This window comes from Enhydra lutris, unplaced genomic scaffold (genome assembly GCF_002288905.1).
Source record: "Enhydra lutris kenyoni isolate GAN:26980312 unplaced genomic scaffold, ASM228890v2 scaffoldscaffold23, whole genome shotgun sequence".
Lineage (NCBI taxonomy): Eukaryota > Metazoa > Chordata > Mammalia > Carnivora > Mustelidae > Enhydra > Enhydra lutris.
In genome coordinates this window covers 11,412,071-11,434,569 of record NW_019154107.1, presented here as the reverse complement: position 1 = coordinate 11,434,569, position 22,499 = coordinate 11,412,071, and the positions used below count along the sequence as shown (strand labels likewise).

Sequence of the window (22,499 nt, the reverse complement as noted above, 5' to 3'; positions counted from 1 at the left end):
CTACAACGCATATGACAGCCCCCTACAACAAAGAATTGATGAAGGGTAGTTGGAAGGCAGGGACAAGGGTCCCCTGCCCTAAGAGGAAACCATCCTTAAAAGGATTTTACAAGGGCGCCTGGGTGGCTCAGTGGGTTAAGCCTCTGCCTTCGGCTCAGGTCATGATCTCAGGGTCCTGGGATCGAGTCCTGCATCGGGCTCTCTGCTCGGCGGAGAACCTGCTTCCTCCTCTATCTCTCTCTCTGCCTGCCTCTCTGCCTACTTGTGATCTCTCTCTGTGAAATAAATAAATAAAATTTAAAAAAAAAAAAGGATTTTACAACACCTAGGAAGGAGCCCTCCACCCTTTCCCATGTGATAAAAGAGGAGACAAGAACTCGATTAGATGACAGGCACAGGGAGGGTTAATTAGATTAAAACAGCTGCTAACAAGCCCATAAAACCCCCTAGATTTAGAAACTCTGGTTGCAGCCCTCTTGGGTCCCCTTTCTCCTGGGGAGCTTTGTACTATCACTTTGCTGTTGTCCAATAAACCTTGCTTTGCTGCCCGCCACTCTGGTCTACCTCTTCATTTTTCAAAGCGGCCTAAGAACCATTGGCACCAATGAAGGAAAAAAAATCCTGTAACAGAATTACCCAGTTCAAAATGTCAATAGTGGTGAGATTAAGAAACCCTGCTCCAGACAAAGTTTCTGGAGACAAAGAATACATTTAATCATCCCATTCATCACATTTACAAAGTGAGTTATGTATGTTGAGCAATATAACACAGAAGTACAAACTAAAGATCTTTATCAAGAATTTAACATTTGGGGCACCTGGGTGGCTCAGTGGGTTAAGACTCTGCCTTGGGCTCAGGTCATGATCTCAGGGTCCTGGGATCGAGCCCCATATCAGGCTCTCTGCTCAGCAGGGAGCCTGCTCCCCCCCCCCCCCCCCGCCGCCTGCCTCTCTGCTTGTGATCTCCTTCTGTCAAATAAATAAAATCTTCAAAAAAAAGAATTTAACATTTAATTGGAAAACAAGTGAAAAATTCATTAAGACAAATGAAGGACTTTCATTGACTATGTCCACATATACTTAAATACTAAGAACTTTGGCCCACATGATTAGTTCAACATGGTCCCCATACTGGCTTTGTCCAGGATCATCTCATTGATATTTATCAATTAAGAAATAAGCTAATCATCCCCAAACAGTTATCCTTTTCTTTCCTAACAAAGACGCTGCTTGGATAGTTTAGTTCACACTGAAGCAAACTGAATGACCAAAATGACTAAAAGGCAAAACTATGCTGATCAGGAAAACCTGGGATCAAGAGACTTTTGAAAAAACATTCCAGGGCTAAGGCAAAGATAAGTTGAATTTAACCTCACTTTCATCATATACTTTACATCTAAGGAAATAGCTCAAAAGGTTGGTTTTCATGCCTGTAATTTTGGTGGCAGTCAAACAACCTTATTAAAATGTCCATATCAAGAAACTCAAAGGTACAAAATTACTAGTGTCGGACAATTTGTGCTCCTGGGGTAATAGCCACTATGAGTATTTTTTGTTTTGGTGTTAGTTATCAAGAAAAAAAAAAGGAAAGAATTGAGGTCAGCTATTTAGAAGTCTTTCACAGCTGAGGAGCAGAGAAGCAAGAAAAATGTTACAGGCTAGGAAAAATTTTGACTGCAAAATGTCAGATCTTATCCAAGGAGAGAATTTGTTAAACTTGATGACTCTGATTTGGAGATGCTATGGCAACAAAATTAAAATTCCTTAATATTTGGGCATTGCACAGGTAATAAAAGGACTGGAACATACACCCCCAAACATGCTTTTTTTGGCATATGGATTATTTTAAGCTTATTATTATTATTATTTTTAAATGTATTTATTTTTAAATATTTTAAAAAGATTTTATTTATTTATTCGAGAGAGAAAGAAAGCATGAAAACATGAGCAAGGAGGGGAGGGAGAAGCAGGGTCCCTATGAACAGGACCCTGGGATCAAGACCTGAGCTGAAGGCAGATGCTTAACCAATGAGCCACCCAGGCACCCCAGAGGCTATTATTATTTTTTTAATTTTTTAAAAGATTTTATTTATTTATTTGTCAGAGAGAGAGAGGGCAAGAGCACAAGCAGGGAGAGTGGCAGGCAGAGGGAGAAACAGGCTCCCCATTCATCAAGGAGCCTGATGCAGGACTCATCCTAGGACCCTAGGATCATGACCTGAGCAGAAGGCAGATGCTTAACTGACTGAGACACCCAGGCACCCCAAGAGTCTGGCTATTTTTAAGAATCTGCAGACACAGGGATAATTTTGAAAACCAAGAAGTTACCCTTTTGTGAAAGATATTTACATTTATAAGGGAGATCTCCATTTGTAAGGGTGTCTCCCTTTCTTAACCTGGAAGAGCCCAGGACTCTAAGTCTCTGAAAACTCTTATCAATGGAGAAAGCAACAACTTAAATCTGTGTAACAACCGCACATTAATTACTGTGTTTCTCCTGGAAATCTCCCGTAACTGGCTCTCCCACCCCAGTGTCTTCTTTTGTCTGTAGCTGGAGATGGTAATTAGGGTGGTAGCTTAGGCCATTTCAGGCAGTTACATCAATTTTTCTGGTTATCTCCCTTGCATACAGGAGGTATACAAGTTATTAAACTTGTTGGTTTTTTTTCTGTTAATCCGGTTTGTTATTACAGGGAGGTCTCAGCCAAGAACCTAGAAGGGTAAAGGGAACATTTTTTTCCTCCCCAGAGCAAATAACTCAATAAAGGTGGCACTTTAGTGAATGCCTGTTCAGTTTTTAATGAGTCATTGTCTTTCTAGAGAGATGCTACCACATAGAGAGGTAGGAGGTTTTGCTATCTGGGCAGTTTGGCTTTTCCATATTTTGAAGTCAGTGATCAAAGATGTCAGATATTGGGGCACCTGGGTGGCTCAGGGGGTTAAGCCACTGCCTTTGTCTCGGGTCATGATGTCAGGGTCCTGGGATCAAGTCCCACATCAGGCTCTCTGCTCAGCGGGGAGCCTGCTTCCCCCTGCCTCTCTGCCTACTTATGATCTCTCTCTCTTTCTCTCTGTCAAATAAATAAATAAATAAAATCTTTAAAAAAAATTAAAAAAAAAATGTCAGATATCGAGCCCTAGAGAGGCTTAAACAGTTCTGTGATCTTATATCTCTCCGTAAATAAATACACTAAATACTAAGGATAGGGGCATATACTCAAAAAATGATTCATTACAAAAAGGGATAAGGAGTCCACTAGGTCTAATTCATCTGGCTTTTTTTTTTTTTTAAAGATTTCTTTTTAGTTTATATATTCAACAGAGAGAGAAACAGCGAGAGAGGGAACACCAGCAGGTGGAGTGGGAGAGGGAGAAGCAGGCTTGTGTTGAACAGGCAGCCAGCTGCAGGGCTCTATCCCAGGACCCTGGGATCATGACCTAAGCTAAAGGCAGAAGCTTAATGACTGAGCCACCCAGGCACCCCTCATCCAGCTTTAAAATAATGCATCCTAAATGATGTACACGTTAATTACATTACTAAAGATATTCTGGGTACTAGGGAGTTTATTGAGTAAGTCTAATTTCTATTGATTACATTTTCTGGAAGGAGAAAGTGTGTGTATGTGCAAGAAATAAAATGGGTTTGAGAGGGAAAAAAGAAAACCTAGATGTTTATCATTATTAACTAGTGCTGGTCTCTGAGATAGATACTTTGCTAGTTCCCAAACTACTTCATGATGAATGGACTGCCATATTATTGTAATCAATATATCTAAACATAACCATTCAGAACAGGATTGTTAACGAATATTCACTTAATGTGACAGTTTCAAAGCTAAGCATTCCCTAGAAGCACAATTGTATATTAGGAATGCTTAATATCAATGCAATTTAAAAAGTAGATGGTGGCATTTCAAATTATATTGGTTTTTATTTCCTGTTCATTTAATTTTATGAGTGCCAGACACATAGTAGGTTCTTAATGATTATCATTAAATGCATGAATAAATGAATAAAGTCTCCTTTAGGACAGCATATTCAAAGTAAAGTAAATCTATTGTAAGGTAAAATATGGAATCAATAGCACTGGAGCTAAAGCTGGCCATTTTAATACAAGATAAATTAGACTTAAAAATGAGATTTGCAGGGGCGCCTGGGTGGCTCAGTGGGTTAAGCCTCTGCCTTTGGCTCAGGTCATGATCCCAGAGTCCTGGGATCAAGCCCCGCATCGGGCTCTCTGCTCAGTGGGGAGCCTGCTTCCCCCTCCCTCTCTGTCTGCCTCTCTGCCTACTTGTGATCTCTGTCAAATAAATAAATAAATAAATAAATCTTTAGAAAAATGAGATTTGCAGTTTTTTTTTTAATTTTAAGATTTTATTTATTTATTTGACAGAGAGAGAGAGTGTGTGAGAGAGGGAACACAAGCAGGGGGAGTGGGAGAGGAAGAAGCAGGCTTCCCGCTGAGCAAGAAGCCCAATGCAGGGCTCAATCCCAGGACCCCGGAATCATGACCCCAGCCGAAGGCAGACGCCCAATGTCTGAGCTGCCCAGGCATCCCCAGATTTGCAGGAGTTTTTAATAGAACACATTATTATTGCATCCTAAATTACCCAGAATATCATGTAGTTGGAGCAGAGAAATGTAATGGCTGCTAACATTTACTGGGTGATAAATATGTGTCAGACAAGGCGATACATATTGACACTAATTTAGTTTATTTAATCTTCATAGCTATTCTATATGGTAGGTCCTATTATTATTCCCATTTTATAGAAGAGATTTGAGGGTCATAGAGATGAGGTGATTTGCTCAAGAGAGTGGGACAGGACACTTGGTTCCTGGACCTGTTTTGGAAAATATAAGCAGGACTATGGTTGGTATTAGTTATAATTGTTAACTTGGCTCCACATTCTGTTTTGTTCCATTCTCAATTAAGTTTTATGCACCTCTTTTTTTAAAGATTCTATTTATTTATTTGACAGACAGAGATCACAAGTAGGCAGAGAGGCAGGCAGAGAGACAGGGGGAAGCAGGCTCCCTGCTGAACAGGGAGCCTGATGCAGGGTTTGATCCCAGCACCCTGGGATCATGACCTGAGTTGAAGGCAGAGGCTTTAACCCACTGAGACACCCAGGCGCCCCTTTTATGTACCTCTTAACCTCATACATGATCAATCATTCATTTTGCCTTTTTTTATCCTATTCTTTGATTGTGGAAACCTAATGTGGAATGGATGGCAATATTTATTTTGAGGTATCTGATCATAGCAGGTCCCAAATAGTGCCTCACTGTCTGGAAGAATGCTGTCCCTTGGTTCGACAGGGCAAGGCAGCTTTGGGAATGATCCTGGCCTTCTTGATAGGCTCTCCTTCTGGTAATAAAGTTTTCTTCACGTCAAAATCAGTGTCTCAGACATTCACTTACTGCACATTGGGTGCACAAACTACTTTAAATTTGGTAACAATAACACAGTCAGTACACAGAGAGTTGGGTTTTGAATACACAGCATTGCTACAGAGTCTACACCCTTAACCATTAAGCTGCTTTGGTCCATATAGTAAACATGTGCACACTGGGAGGCCATCCAGAGTGAGAGTCTGGACAAAACACACAGTGAGGAAGAAATTTAGGACTGCCTGATGGGTGTGAGAGTGGCTGGCCTGAGGCTAGAGCACATTGCTGCTGGGTATTGATCTGAAGACAGGGAAAACATAAAAAATGGAGGGAACAGGAAAGGTCAGGATTTTGGAGGGAAACTGAAGGTGAAAGTCAGTGTTGGATACATGCCAAGTCAGGCAGCAGCAATGAGAAACCTAAGCAAAAGCATCAGGGTAAAAGATTCAGAGATGGAAACATGAAATTCAATGACATATGGGCAACAGTGGGAATGAGAAATAACACAGAAGTGAATGTGCTACCTCTGTGCTTTCGTTCTTTTCCAAGCAAGTTTCTCAGGTCAGGGACTAGAGTGAGGACTGTAAGCCCCATGACCGTTGCCGGTTCATTTTTTATCTCCCGTTCACCACATAATCTAGTTCTCTGTAGAGTATGTGAAATATATCTATGTTGCATATCTGACATGATCTTAACTATCCAAGTACGTTCCCTGGCCGCAGAAATCAACAATTTTGAATATATATATATATATTTTTTGACAGACAGAGATCACAAGTAGGCAGAGAGGCAGGCGGGGGTGGGGGGTGTGGGGGGGAAGCAGGCTCCCTGCTGAGCAGAGAGCCCGATGCAGGGCTTGATCCCAGGACCCTGCGTTCATGACCTGGGCCGAAGGCAGAGGCTTTAACCCACTGAGCCACCCAGGGGCCCCAATTTTCAATATTTTCATAGAAACTATTTCTTTTTTCTTTTTTTAAGAGACTTTATGTTTTCTAAGGTTAGGTTTGTTTGTTTTTTAAGATAAAAGCCTGGGGGGAAAAAAAAGATAAAACCCTGGTCCAGAATCCAGCCTAGTTCAATCCTAGCTGAATCATTGTAGTATCCTCACAGCATTAAGGAAGACTCATTTAATACACGTGAGTGATAGCTCAAAGAATCCATAAGGGTAGCAGGTTTCACCATCCCAAAATATGCCACTTGGGCATGAGGATTATTTTGCGTTAAGGGCAATCAAGACACAGCTGACTCAAGAAAAACTTTTAGGTCTCCCTTAACTACCTAAATGAATTTAGATAGGGGGCCTGGCCCAGAAAGAAATCTATTACTTGAGATAACTTTGCATCTGAAAGTCCTGACTATATGATAGAGCAAACCACTAATTACCCAACATGGGTTCTTCCTATTGCCTTGTGAATGACCCGCCTTTCCTTTGAAGCCCCAGGCCCCCTGTGCCATTCCTCAGCTCAGGACAGCTTTTAAGCCTCAACTGCCTGACTTGTCTTTGGATCTCATATCTCTGGGACTCCTGTATGTATGAAATTAAATTTTGTTTTTCTCCTGTAAATCTGTCTTATGTCAATTTAATTATTAGACCAGCCACAGAACCTAGAAAGGAAGAAAGAAAAGGTTTTCTACCCTGACACACACACCCATTAGAAGGCTCAGACATCATTTTTATTACATCAATGATACTGAGCAAAAGGTTAACGGTAGAGGAAAAAATGCTTAAGAAACTTGCACAAAGGTGTGTCCTGGCAAGTTTACTTGTCAGAAGACCTGATGATTCTGGTTTGCAAGGTCTGTATGCATCAAATACTTTAACATAGGTCTTTTGGGAGGTTTTAAAAATGAAAGACTTTGAAGGCCTGTAAGATAAGTTAAGGGATTTATGAATAAATGGCAGGAAATTATGATTAATAGTGACATCTTCTAGTTCCTTCTCTGAGCTTTAGTCTTCTGAGTGACAGAACAATTCATCTGATAATTACATAATTGCTACCATGACAATAATGTGACAAAGACCACAACTATAAGCCTACCATGCGTTGTGTCTTGACCTTCTGAACCTCACAGGGCTGGGGAGCTTGCTGTTATGCCACCTGTTAACCAAAGTCCTTTCTTTTTCCCTAAGATGATTGGGATAGACCATTTCCCATGATTATAAGCATCTCAAGGGCAGGAGATTGCATGCCTTGCTGCTTTTGTGAGTGATGACTCACTCATTTCCCAAGGCTCTCTTTGAAGGAAGGCACACATTAACTTTATTTTTAATTTTTTTTAAGATTTTATTTATTTATTTGAGAGACAGCGTGCCTGAGAGGGAAGAGGGTCAGAGGGAGAAGCAGACTCCCCACTGAGCAGAGAACTTGACACGGGTCTCAGTGACCTGAGCTGAAAGCCGGTGCTTAACTGACTGAGCCATTCAGGGGCCCGACACACACTAAGTTTAAAAGGGACTTCTGGAGTACATGACCTTGAAGAACACTTTTCGGCTTCTTAATGCTTTTATTTTACTAAAAACAAAATGCTCTCTCAGTATAAATACATATTTGAAAACCGTTGTGGATTTTAGTGTTAAAGACTGCTCCAACACTGGCCACAGTTTTCTTCTTCATGTTTAGGGAATCCGACAGTATTGGGAAAGTTTTTCAAATAATTTCCTTGATTCTTCAATCATCTATTTTTGTAGTCTGAAAGCTTTTGTAGCTGTGGGCAACTTAACCTTGGGCCACACATGCTAAAAATAGCCTGGGGGTGTTGACCCTTCCTGGCTGTGTGCCTATCTGTAAGAACAGAGCGTTAACAGTTTATCCTCCTTAGAAACAATTCATTTTCCTTCTTTCCTCTTTATGATGGTGTAGGGGCCAAGGGCAGGCCATCCCAAGACAGACCACTCTGGCATGAAGATTATTATAAGCTGAAGGCAACTGAGACCCTAAGGGCTCAAGAGAAACTTTTACCCTTTCCTTAACTACATAGAAGACTCGAAATTGAGGGTCTTTTCCAGAATAAGGGTTATTAGCAGAAATAAGTTTTATCTGAGTGATCCATCTGTATGGCAGGGTAAACATCTAATTACCAAACATCTGTTCTTCTTATCATTTTGTGAATTACATTCCTTTCCTCTGAAGTCCCAGAGCCCTACCCCCTTCTTAGTTCAGGATAACATATATGCTTCATTTTGCCCGTCTTTGGAATTTCCATGTCTGTGAGGATTTCCCATACGGAGACTATTAAATTTGATTTTCTCCTGTTAATCTGTCTCATGTCAATTTGATTCTTAATTCAGCTAGAAGGACCCTTAAGAAGACAGGAATTCTTGCTCCCTGACAAGCAATACTTTACTGTTACTCCTACTGCATCCTAAAAAGAAATGCGTTGTCCAAGTGAACAGATTTTTATATGTGTCCTATATCTTCTCTCCACTCTTTCCCTTCTTGAGAAATAATTCGGACTCTTTAATTAGAGCATATTCAAGAGAGTGACCAAGATGGTGGAAGTACTGTATCATCAGAAAGGAAGAAGAAATAAAAGAAACTAAGCAAGTTGAATCTAGGAAGTAAAGGCTTGGAAGGATCATCGCAAAGGTCAACAAACTTTTGATGGGCTGTTTTGGGGAACAGAGATTAAAAGTGTAGAACTGGGGTCAAGGGGTGGGCAGAGAGTGAAATAGGGATGCTTTCTAATAGGTTTTTTCAGAGATAGAACTGGCTTCCTTGAGAGGGAATGTGATCCAGTATAAAGTGACTGATAACTTAGCAATATGTTATGGAATGGTTCAATTACACAACATTTAAGTTGTTTCCAACCCTGGCAAGCTGTTTCTGTCCTTTCATATGTATCATATTTCTATTCTCAACTCCTTCATTGACTATATATGTTAAGCTACAGAAAGAAACAATCATTGCTACCTGTCCTTACTTTTCCCCTCTACTCACATCTCCCAAAGGTAGACTCTTTTAATATTGTAGTCTCCTGACAACAGAGGTGTCTGTTTTAATAGCTTTCAGTAGCATTGTTCAAAGAGAATCTATTGCCCAATAAAGTTGGAGGGGGGCAGTCTTCAATGCTCTCTTTTTTTTTCAACCTCAAAGCATCTAGGATTAAACTTGTGCTTTGAAATTAAAATCATTATAAATTTGCTGAGTAAGAGAACGCCAAGTATACTTGTTTCCAAAGCTGGAAACTTTTCACTTAGCATAATGTAGGAAAAAAAACTACTTTTCTTTTGTATCGCACATGAAAAATTTCTGCAATGAAGGCACAGCTCCAAGTTCACAACTGTTTTGTAAAAAACAAAACAAAACAAAACAAAACACAAAAAACAAGCCCAAACTGGAGTCATTTGCCTCCCCTCCCCAATAGCAAACCAAGACTTAATTACAGTTTTGACCTATCTCAGGAGTGTGACCTTTTAAAAGTCAATCTGAAATTTCCCCTATCAGCACCAGTGACTTCATCTGCATGATAAAAAAACAACACCAGTAACAACAAAAACCCCTACCTGTCCCTGTACTCTGTCCCCAAAGAAAGTGTCCAGGCTTGAACCAATCCTTTCTTTCTTTCTTCTGTTAATAAATTTTTGCACCACCCTCCTTCCTATAAAAACCGTCCATTTTGAGCTACTGCTCAGAGCTGCCTTATTCACGAGTCATTTAATAAAGCCAATTAGATCTACAAATTTACTCAGTCGAATTTTGTTTTTTAATAGTCTCCAATTTGAACAAATTCAATATATATTTATACATATTTTAACCCTGTGCCTACTGTGTTGGGGTTGCTGTGGAATCAGATTTTAGCGCAGCAGATATGGTACTCAACCAAAATCTATCTTCCTTGAATTATCATTAATGAATAATAACTGAGTGTTAGTTTTTAAATGACTAATCAATTAATTACTGTTAATCTTGGGAAGATACTACACATGCTAAAGTTATCCAAGCCAGAAAAAACTGTCAAGAAGTACTGCAATGGGGAATCCCTCAGACATAATTCTTAACACTAAAGGAAGAACCTTCAAATAAAGAACACAATCTTTGACTTAAAGTTTCCCATTATTTTTGATTGGTTTGTTTATTTCCAACAGTAATAAATAGCATTTAACTTCCTATCTCCTGCGTACAAGTTCTGTGCCAAGCTCTTCACATTTCTTGTCTTCTTTCATCCTTAGAACACACTAAAGAGTTGCCACCATTGTTTCCCCATTGGCTAGTATCAGGAAACTGAAGCTTAGGGATGTGATATGCCAACCCCAAGATTTTGGGTAGAGCCCAACAAGGGATCCATATTTGATTCTCTAGCCTGAGCTAGTCACGCATCCACTGTGTTATCCATTGCGATGGCCCTAATGCTATTGTGCTTATTTTGTTTAGGGTAAACTGATGTGGAAAAGCACAATATTTTTTTAGTTCCCAATTCTTTCCCTCACATTACAGGTTCAGGACTACTCAAGCTTAGAAGATGACACTCACCCCGTTTGTGAAGGAGAACGCTGGCGTGCCGACGTCCATTTCCATTTTCAACGTAGCAGGAGTAATTTCCCAAGTCACCTTCTTCTACAGAGTCCACAATTAATGAGATGGAAACTTCCTGTTCCCCGAGATGCTCCTTGAGAATTCTAAAATATAAAGCAAAACGAAACAAAAAACCCCACACAAACATACACAGACGTGAAAGAGAAAAAAAAAATTAGATGAATCTGAATCTGAGGTGAAAATACCTACAGCATCTGTGCTTTAAATTTGGCTACGGTTGATGCTACCATAATTAAATTATATTGTGCACTTTTCTTCTTCATTTTTAATGAGGAAGCTTGTTTTTGGAGATGCTAATGAAGTTGCAGTTAATTATATCTCTTAGCAGGACAATCACACTGTCATAATAAAGAGGTGAGAAAGACCTTGAAGAAAAGTTTACAAACTGCTTTCCTTTTAAGAAATATGATATAGTAAAGGTGAGAGAAGAAATTCTAATGTCTTAGGCTGGGAGACTAATTATATAGGTCAGTTTGGTTTAGTTTTGTTTTGTTTTTAAAGAAAAATAGAAGATTTTGGAGCTGTTTTGACATTTCACTTGAAAGCTCTAGCCTGGCTTTTTTCTTTTTTTTAAACAATACAAATCAATTGCCTATTTTAAAAGAATCATGAAATTACAAGCCCATAGACTAAATATTCTGAGGAGGTGCTTAATTCTAACATTAAAATGAATGGTAAACACTAACTTCACCGTCAAAGGTTTTCATAATCTTTTAGAGTGAATGGAAAACCTCCAAGTGAGGCTCCCTTTCCCTGCGTGGAAGGTTTCCACCTCCACCCTCTCATCTGTTTGGTAACTCATATTGCACCATACTTCCTAATGTAGAATTACAGAAATACACCTTTCTAGACCCTTTCTTCAGCACCCACAAAAAGAGGGGAAAAGTTAGGAAGTTTATTGTTCTCTTTTAACTTTAACATCTTAAAGTATATGGTTAAAGGATAATAGCGAACTTATAAATGTGAAAAATGGTACAGCAACCTTTTAGCACATATTGGAGAATTGTCCATCTAGGTATTTCCGAACCCAACTGGAGTGCAATATTCTTGTGTATTTGTTGCCAGGAAGAAGATCCCAATAGAAATAACCTTATATGACAGTTTTATATGTTTTTTATTTGCTATTGCAAAACTTTTTCACTTACACATTTAGGAAGAGGAAACTTAGCTTAAATGCTCATATATACCCAGAAGATGTGAGCTTCAGATCGGTGAATATTTACACACGATCAGCATTTTGATTCAGTTATAACTTAATTATTATTCATAATGCTTGCTTACTTATACTATGATTAAAGATGAGTATCTATGTCCAAGCATAAGTTTAGTTATAATTGAATACCTCAATACTTAAAAGTAAATGAATAAATAAGTTTTTTAAAAGAGGTTTAAACATTACACCCTCAAAATAGATGGTATTTTTTTAAAAGATTTTATTTATTTATTTGTCAGATAGCACAAGCAGAGGGAGAAGCAGGCTACCCACTGAGCAGGGACCCCGACGTGGGACTTGATCCCAGGACCCTGGGATCATGACCTGAGCCGAAGGCAGAGGCTCAACCAACTGAGCCATCCAGGCATCCCAATAGATGGTATTTTTTAATGGTTATTCTTTATCATTTATCATTCTTTATCATTCCCACTATATTAATATTTAGACCTTAAAGTAGGTCTAAAAAAGACAATGAAAACATTTTGTGTATCCTTTATCATTCTTATCAAGTGCTTTATGATCTACTTGATGGCTCAAATATGTAAAAACACATAAAAGGAAATGAAAGAGACTGTGTTTGGTTGAGTCCTTGTTAATATTTCTTCTTGACAATTTTCTAAAAAAGAGCTCATAAACAAAAGGCACAATATCACATTTTCCACATTTGATGGCATTTTGGTCTGTCTCATATTCCGTTTATTTCTTAGGGAAAAACTCTTTTCTATTTCCCTTAAGTTCTTTGCAAATGGCATTCATGTTTTGCAATTCTACAGTCAGTCTCCACAGTGTTTTGCCTCTTGGCGATTCAATGTTGAGAGATTTTTTATTATAATAGTAAACCCTCCCAAACAAGGAAAACCCCTTTATTTTCCTTTAGCTCACTTTCTGTTCACTAACAGAGCAAATGTTAACTTTGACTGTACTAGTTAAAAGAAAAAATTATTTTTACCTAATGTCACTTTCCCAAACTCGATTTTCATCCAGATCTTCAATAAACTTCTCTCCTTTCATCCAGTAAATTAAAGGACTGACATCTCCACTGTACCCAAAGAAAGCTCTGCAGGTTAGATTAGCTGAGTCGCCTGCAGAGAGAAGTGATGGAAATGTGTTATAAAACTATTTGTACACTCTTCTTTTAGGCAAATTGGCAGGTAACATTTTAATCACCTCATTGATTTAATGAAACATTTACCTAAAATGTTTTTTCAGCTCTTTTTAATCTTTGTCAAATTTACAGAATATGTGCTTTTGACAGCTTGTTTAATGAAAATGGGAGTTACTTGTATGATTTTGAAGAAAACTGGTCAGCTGTTTTAGAGAAGGTTCTTCCAGTTATGCTTGCCTCATGTTTTTACGTGATTAGATTTAAGTTATGAATTATTGGGAATGATACCACAGAGGTGATGTGTCCTTTTCAATGTATGGTATCAGAAGGTACAGAATGTTAGTAATGACAAGATTTCATAGGGCAGTTAGAAGGTGTTTCTCAGTCCTTAATGCAGGAAATGGAAAGGAAACAGAATCTTTGGATGTGAAAGAGAAGGAACTGTAAATCCAGGAGCACCTAAAAATTTTATTAAAACATTTTTGCTATATATGGAGTAATGTTCTAATTAAGGAAACCAACATATGCTCAGGTAGAAATGTACATTTTAAAAAACAAACGAAGAACTCATGAGAGTAAATACTTGGGATTTTTATTAGATGTAAAATCAATGATGCTACTGTGGAGATTAGTTTCTTTTAACAAGCTACTCAGGAGAAACCACTGTAATGATGAAGACAGATTGGTTGATTACTTAATAAGGTATGTGGAAGTCCCTGACTAAAAGGCAGAAGTGAATTTAATACCTGCGAAAGTAAGGTCTATTTCTGGACAGATTAGACCATTTTGCAAATACTTGGTTCCCCCAAGCCTTGGCTGGCATTAGAGAACTGAAATATTCCTGTACATAGAAGTTTTAAGATCCTGGTGCCTCCAAGTGGAGTCAGAAAATGGACAACAAGATGGGAAGCCATAAGGGGACTACTCCAGCTTGGACTGGGACAAAGAAACTCTTCGGGTATGTAGAGTGCCAAGAGTGAGTTGCCCCAAGATGGGCCACTTTGGCATACTGATTATTTTAAATAAAAATGACTTAAGAGACAGCCCATACAAGAAGGACATTCAGATCTTCCTCTGTGTTGGTGAAAGCACAAAATGAATCTCCCAAGTGAAAAGTCCCCTCCCTGTACCAGAAAGTAAAGAAGACACCCTTATTGCCAGAGACAGAGTTTAGAGCTGTAAGAACAACCCTCGTTAACTTTTTACCAATGTTCAACTGCAGCCCAAATCTGTTTAGAATTCCTTACTAACTGAAGTTTTCAGAGTTAAGATTTCTTTGTTCTGTCAATTTCTCACAGATTTATTGGATCTTTGTCTAAAAAGTATAAAAGCTACCTGCCTTGGTCATTTCTTTAGGAATCAATTTCATTATTGGGCCTCCATGAGCACATAATAAAACTGGGTATTTTTTCTCCTGTAAATCTGTCTCATACCAATTCCTAGTCCAGCAGGAAGACTTTGAGTGGTAGAGGAAGAATTTTTCCTTCCCCTTAGGTACTATAAGAGTGGATGAAAACTGAGCCCCAGTGACACCTTCGTTTGCATCTGAAGCAAGCAGATTTTCTCAATTTCATAGATTCTTGAGAAGATTCTAAAGGACACTGACAACTAAATGACCTTAAAGTGCAAAGAAGGAGAGTCCTAAAGACTGGAAACCTCAGAGCTAAGTTACGAGTTAATAGAGGACATCTCCTGAAATTGTGCTTAAGAGTGATTGCATGAGTATACCTACTTGCAAATGACATATCTGATAAAAAGTTATATCCAAAATATATAAAGAACTTAAAATACTTAATACCTCCCCAAAATAATCCAATAAAAAATGGACAGTAGAGATGAACAGCCATTTCTCCAAAGAAGACATGTAGATGGCCAACAGACACATGAAAAGATGCTCACCATCACTGATCGTCAGGGAAATAGAAATCATGACTACAATGAAATATCACCTCACACTCGTCAGAATGGCTAAAATCTACAACACAAGAAACAAGAGGCATGGATGTGGAGAAAGGGGAATGCTCTTGTATTGCTGGTGGGAACGCAAACTGATATAGCCACTCTGGAAAACAGTATGGAGGTTCCTCAGAAAGTTAAAAATAGAAATTGCACCACTAGGTATTTACCCAAAGAATATGAAATACTAACTCAAAGGGATATATGCACCCCAGTGTTTTCATTGACTGATGAATGGATAAAGAACACGCAGCATATATAAAAAAAACAGAATATTACTCAGCTTTAAAGAATGACAGCTTGTCATTTGCAATCGCATGGACGGAGTTAGTTTATGTTAAGCAAAATAAGTCAGTGAGAGAAATACAAATACCATATGATTTCACTCATACATGGAATTTAAGAAAGGAAACAAACAATCATAGGGGAAAAAAAAGAGAGAGGCAAACCAAGAAACAGACTCTTAACTCTAGAGAACAAACTGCTGGTTACCAGAAGGGAGGTGGATGAGAGGATGGGTGAAACAGGTGATGTGGACTAAGGAGGGCACTTGTGGTGAGCACCGGGTGATGTCTGGAGGTGCTAAATCACTATATTATACACCTGAAACTAATATTACACTGTAAGTTAACTAACTGGAATTCAAATAAAAATGTAAAAAAATAAATTCTATTCTCCAAGTTCTACAATAAGAACATTTTTATTGGATAAAATTAATATCATTATCTTAACTATGTCCATTGTATAAGAATGATTTGTAAATAAATTCTTGCTTATCTAATATTTCTAAGATGACGTGATAGAGCTTTCTCCTTTTATTTCTGTTTATGTCTGCATATTCTCCAAGTAAGTGACACCTCATGGATTTTGAACCTATATGCAATAGTCATCATTAGTGACAAGAAAATCCAGAAAACATCTGCAAGCTTTTAAGAGGCAAAATGGAGCTTCAAGTAGGTTACAAAATAGATAATTGAAGGTCAATCTTATTGACTGGAAATGAACTGTGGGTTTCTATGGGAAATGTCAATCCAATGTTACAAAACAATTTAAAATCTAATATTCTTTGCTTCTGCCTTTTTATAAGAGGGCCAGCTTTTATGCAGCTGAACTACCTGTTACAGAGTCAAGATAGTCATGTATTCAACAGTAAATCTCAAAATACTACCTGGTGTGATGATTAACATCACATGTCAACAGAATCAACATATATTACAGAGTTTTCAATTTGTACATATATCAATAATTTACATAATCTGTCTTTCAAGAGATCAAGTTTTAGGTTTTTTTTTACATTTTTAAAAATTTTTTTAATTTATTTGTTTGACAGAAAGAGATCACAAGTAGATGGAGAGGCAGGCAGAGAGAGAGGAGGAAGCAGACTCCCCGCTAAGCAGAGAGCCCGTTGTGGGACTAGATCCTAGGACCCTGAGATCATGACCTGAGCCAAAAGGCAGAGGCTTAACCCACTGAGCCACCCAGGTGCCCCAAGTTTTAGTTTTTAGATAGGAGTTAGTGACTGGAACTCATACATAGAAATCTCCAGAAATTGCCTAATTTCCCATTACAGTTTTACTAAATATGGAGGTTTATAAATAATGATCATGCCATTAGCAACTCAGCTTGATATTAGTTAGCAGAGAGGTGAACCGAATCTCTCAGTGAGATAAGAATTTGTCTTTCCTGTCATTTTCCCACCTTCCCAGATCAAGTGATTTTTCCATACCTAATTCTTCATGTCTCTCATTTGCAAGCTTTGGGCTGCCACACCTAGGAAATGGCTACTGCACCCATCCTGAGGAATGATTTGCTTTCTCAGTCATCTTTGCTCACCTGATCTTTCACTACCTACCTTGCCTGGAGCTCCAGTACTGGAGGTATCTGCAGTGTTATAGGGACACCTAGGGAATCTAAACAGACTTGGCCTGGGCTTGCTGTGGGTCAAATAGTGGAATTCATGGAAGGAATAAAAGAGGGTAGAAGGAAAAACAGAAAAGCACGCCAGGCTGAGAGAAAATAGCATGAATGAAAGAATGCCAAGGAACTTTGGAGGAAATAAATAACTTCGGAAGGGCTGAAGCTCAAGTGTATGTGGGGATGGGGATTGGATTAGGGAGAGAATAGAGCACTGACTAGACCAGAGCAGTGGCAGCCCTATCCCTCCATGGAGGCATGTTGAAGAGTTGGGCCTTCCATTTAAAGGCAAGGGGTAAGTTGGGGAAAGGTTTCAAGTAGGAGATTGACATAATCACATCTGAATTCTAAGGAAATCACTCTTACCATATTTGCAAAACTGGGATTGGATCATGTTATGTCCAAGTTTTCGCATCCAAGAGACCACCAAGGAGCCAACACCAATGCAATCACACGAGGGTTTATTTGACAAGCTTAAACTTGGGTCCAAGTATACCCGACACAGCGGAGTAGGGACTTGGACCCTGAGGCTAGTTAAGGCAGGGGTTTTTATGGGTCATTACAAGAGGCTTGGGGGGGTGGGGAGGAGAAGTTTCAGACTTTTGTGCAGTAAGCTGATTAGCTGTTGCCCCGTTGTTGCAGGGTGGGGTACTTTCTTGGAACTAAAGCAGGGTAGGGGTCCCTGGAACTAAAGTAAAGTAGGGGAAAGTTCAACCCTTGGGCCTGAGATGGCTGCCAAAGCTAAGATGGCTGTACTTGTGCTAATGCTAAACTCGAGGTGGGACGGCCTTAATTTTATCAGCCTCCACAGATCAGAGGGAAGAAAGAAGGATTTAGAATGTTATAATACTTCAGGATCACATAAGGAACAGTTGTTGCAAAGCTTGGATTGTTTCCACATAATTTCTTAAAAGGTGATAGCAGTGACTATAGATCACTATGCTCTTTATCAATATGATAGGAAACCTTCCAAAGTGGAGATTAAATAGAAAGCCTGATAAGGTGGAAAAACATACTTTTTATTTTTTTAATTTACATGCATCAGTATGTGTGTAGGGGGAAGACAGAGAGAGAGACAGAGAGAGAGAAGTAGACTGGGGCGTTGCCAGCTGCTTCTTAATGCAATCAGGACAGAAAGTCAACTTGAGCAGAGCTCTGTTCTGTGAATAGATTTTTGAGTGTGGTTTCTCTCAATTATACCTACTTCTGTGGCTGCACAAAAGGAAACCACACTCCTTCTTAAGCACAGCTATGCTCACAGGAAAGGACAGTAGAAGCCAGTGAAGTCAGTCCTGAGAGAAGTGCCAGGTAAAGTCCGGCTCACACCTGAGCCTACCCAAGTGCCTAAGTGTTGGGGAGGAAAGCTGTGTCCACCCAGTAAGTACTGTTCTTTTTAGAAGTGATGGCTAGGGTGCCTGGGTGGCTCAGTGGGTTCAGCCCTGCCTTTGGCTCAGGTCATGATCTCAGGGTCCTGGGATCGAGCCAGAGAGCCTGCTTCCCTCTCTCTGCCTGCCCCTCTGCCTACTTGTGATTTCTCTGTCAAATAAATAAAATCTTAAAAAAAAAAAGAAATGATGGCTCATCATAAGAGTGTCAAGGAACTGTGACTTTGGACCCCAAGTGTGTATTATCTATGTTTGAAAGTAGGAATAAAGGACTATCATCCCTTCCTGTCAGGTAGAATAAGAACTGAGAGGTGATGGAAATTCCTGGAGCAAGGAGGGACCTGGGGAGAGATGATGTACTTCCACCAAATAAGGGCAGATGGAAATTAATAAGGGCAGATAGGAAAATAGAATGGGGAGATTTTATTTAGGGTATTAGGCAGTTGGGAAATAGGAATTAAGAAATTCAAAATGACACCACTGTGTTTATACCTTAGGTTGAGGAAGCAGGACATGCCAGTTATTTACAAGTTTTTAGCATCTGAGTTCTAGGAGCAGTCCATCAATGATTCATTTCAGATTCTCATGCTTTTTAACATTATATTCTTTGCTTTAAATTCTTCTCATTTCCATTTCTTCCAAAAGTATGACTTGGCTTTTCTAGAAATAGTCATTCTGTTTTTTCTCCTCCCATAGCCCTTAGGACATATCTGTATTTTATGATAATATATTCCTTCCAATATCTGGTTTGTTTGCATGCCTAACCCATTAACTAGAGTATTTATTCCCCAGAGGCAGAAATTATATGTGTATTTACCTTTGTATATTACTAGGACCCATTACAGTGTCTTGAATGTGTTAGGAACTCAATAAATACTTTGAAATTAATAACCTGCTTAATATCTCTCGCACTTGCATTTTCCCTTGGTTCCTTTCTTTCAAAGCTTCATTAATTAAAGGTTACATGTCTCCAGCCTATCTCAACAGGCCTAGTCTGTCTTGTAAACTAGCCTCCAACATTGCAAATGCAGAGCCTCCTCATTCAGATGTTATTTCACTTGCGGGCTGGAGCTGCTTCATACCAGCTTGTAGGAATCAATTACTACAGTTTTCAGAAATTCTGTAAGCAGGTTGTTAAAAATCAAATGATGGAAACTTACAATGAGCTACACTGTATTTCTTTTTTTAAGATTTTATTTATTTGAGAGAGAGAGAGGGCGTGAGCAGGGGGAGGATCAGAGGGAGAAGCAAACTGCAGGCTGAGCAGGGATCTGACTTGGCTCCATCCCAGGACACTGGGATCATGACCTGAGCTGAAGGCAGATGCTTAACTGACTGTGCCACCCAGGTGTCCCTTAATTATTCTGAATTAAAAACAAAGGTATTAGACATTCAAAACTCAAAAACCTAATTTTGTTGCTACAGTATTCATCTATAGTATTTGTATGGCAGAAATACTATATAATACTTTGCCACTGCACATCTTTTCCCAACTGCACATTTAGTGACATTACATTGGTAGCTGGCTATCAGCCGTGGTGGGAGTGTTTACCCCATAAATCGCCAAAAGGTACTAATCATCCTATGATTTATTGTTTTGTTGCCTGTCTATACTTAAGACAACATGGAGAAAATGTTAATAATGTAGATTAAACTTCAAAGCATCATGTCCATAGCTGTTAGATTGGTAAAAGCACAAACACAAAAATTCCTCTAATATCCAAAAAACTATAATCTGATTCAGCAAAAAAAACTTGCTTACATCATTGATGAACAAATAAAGTTCTGACATATATCTCCAATATCTCACTCTTATCTGCCAATGTAAATTAAAGTATCAAAACCGCTTAGATGTCAGAATTACACTTGGATAAGCAATTGTTAAACATTTACCAGCACACCACTCTCTTTAAAACTGTTCTCTCAGAGTGCCTGGGTGGCTCAGTTGGTTAAGCATCAGACTCTTTGTTTTGGGGCCTTCCTCATATAGTAGCAGGGGACAGCATGTGGATGGGCCAAAGAAAGAACAAAATGTACTGATTTTTGTATACTCTTTTAAAAATAAAAATTGGATACATTTAAGTTGTACAACGCCATGATTTTGTACACGCACATACACACACATATAGTGAAATATTACTACAGTCTGGCTAATTAACATATCATTTCCTCACAGTTGCTTTTCTTTTCTTTTAAAGATTTTATTTATTTATTTGACACAGAGAGAGACAGTGAGAGAGGGAATACCAGCAGGGGGAGTGGGAGAGACAGAAGGCTTCCCACAGAGCAGGGAGCCTGATGTGGGTCTCGATCCCAGGACCCCAGGACCATGACCGGAGCCAAAAACAGACACTTAATGACGAGCCACCCAAGTGCCCCTCACAGTTACTTTTCTATTTTTTTGTGGTGACAGCACCTGGAATCTACTCTCTTAGCAAATGTCCAGCATTCAGTATAGTATTTTTAACTATATATATAGTTATACATATAACTATATATATTTTAACTATAGTCATCATACTGTGCATTAGATCTCTAGACTTGTTCATCTTAAATAATGGCAACTTTGCAACCACTTTTCTACTCTTTCCTTTTATGTACATGGCTTTTTTAGATTCCACATGTAAGTGAGATCATGTAGTTTTTTTCTTTCTGTATCTGGCTTATTTCACTTAGTGTAATGTTTTCCAGGCTGATCCATGTGGTTGCAAATGGCAGGATCTCCTTTTTTTTAAGAGTTTATTTATTTATTTGACAGAGAGAAAGAGATCACAAGTAGGCAGAGAGGCAGGAAGAAGGAGGGGGGAAACGGGCTCCCCGCTGAGCAGAGAGCCAGACTCAGGGCTCCATCCCTGGACCCCGACATCATGACCTGAGCCAAAGGCAGAGGCTCAACTCACTGAGCCACCCAGGTGCTCCAGAATATTCTTTTTTAAAGGTGAATAAATTCCACTATGTATAAGTATATATCTATATCTACATATATCTATATATCTGATTCAGCAAAAAAACTGAATATAAATACACATATATATGTGTGTATGTATATATATATATACACACACACACACACTCTCACAATTACTTAATCCATTCATCCATCAATGGGCCCTTAGGTTGTTTCCACATCTTGGCTATTGTGAATGGCTAATAGGTATATGATTCCCTAATCATCAGGGAAATGCAAATCAAAACCACAACGAGATATTACCCCACAGCTTTTAGGATGGCTTATATATATATATATATATATATATATATATATATATATATAATATATATATTTTTTATATATATATATGTAAAAATAAATAATATATGTTGACAAGGATGGAGAGAAAAGGGAACTCTTTTACACCATTGCTGGGAATGTAAATTGGTACAGACATTATGGAAAAACAGTATGGAGTCTACTTAAAAAATCAAAAACAGAATTATCATCCAGTAATCCTTCTTCTGAGTATATTCCCAAAGGATATAAAATCACTACCTGGAAGAGATATCTGTACTCCTATGTTCATTGCAAAATGTACTTTAAAACAACAATAAAAGTAACATGATTTTTGTCCCTCTGGCAGAGACAGCTCTTTGGAATTAATTATAATGCTCAGAAATGGTGCCAGACTTAATGACGGGCAATGAGTTATCAGAATTGAATTATGGTCTGGAAACAAATATTAATTTCATGACAAAACAAAAAATTGGGGTTTATTAAATAGTTAAATATTATTATAGAACAAATAAAAAGGAGAAAATTTATTATTTTATAAATCTGTGGAGGAAAAATAATTTCTTAGAATTAATCTAGAAATTATAAGCAGGTTCAAGATTGACTATTTGAATATATAATTAGTAAAATTTCAGTAGAATAGAAAATAATCCAAAGAAAACTAAGACAACAGAGAATGATTATAAATTTTTCTTTATTGTGTTTGCTACCTAATGTGTGACTGAATATGTTTTCAATTAAAAACAAAAAGCAATATAGAAGCTTTAAC

At 38.4% G+C, this 22,499-nt stretch overlaps 1 protein-coding gene across 1 annotated transcript in view; it reads right to left on the bottom strand.

Annotated features, from left to right (window-relative positions):
* Positions 1–22,499, bottom strand: part of LOC111150371 (interleukin 1 receptor accessory protein like 1) — a 786,204-nt gene that overhangs the window by 48,309 nt on the left and 715,396 nt on the right. Inside the window, exons 7-8 of the mRNA XM_022507811.1 lie at positions 13,091–13,223; positions 10,866–11,011 (exon numbers count right to left, since the gene is read on the bottom strand). Of these exons, the coding sequence (XP_022363519.1) occupies positions 10,866–11,011; positions 13,091–13,223 (279 nt within the window). The remainder of the gene's footprint in view (positions 1–10,865; positions 11,012–13,090; positions 13,224–22,499) is intronic.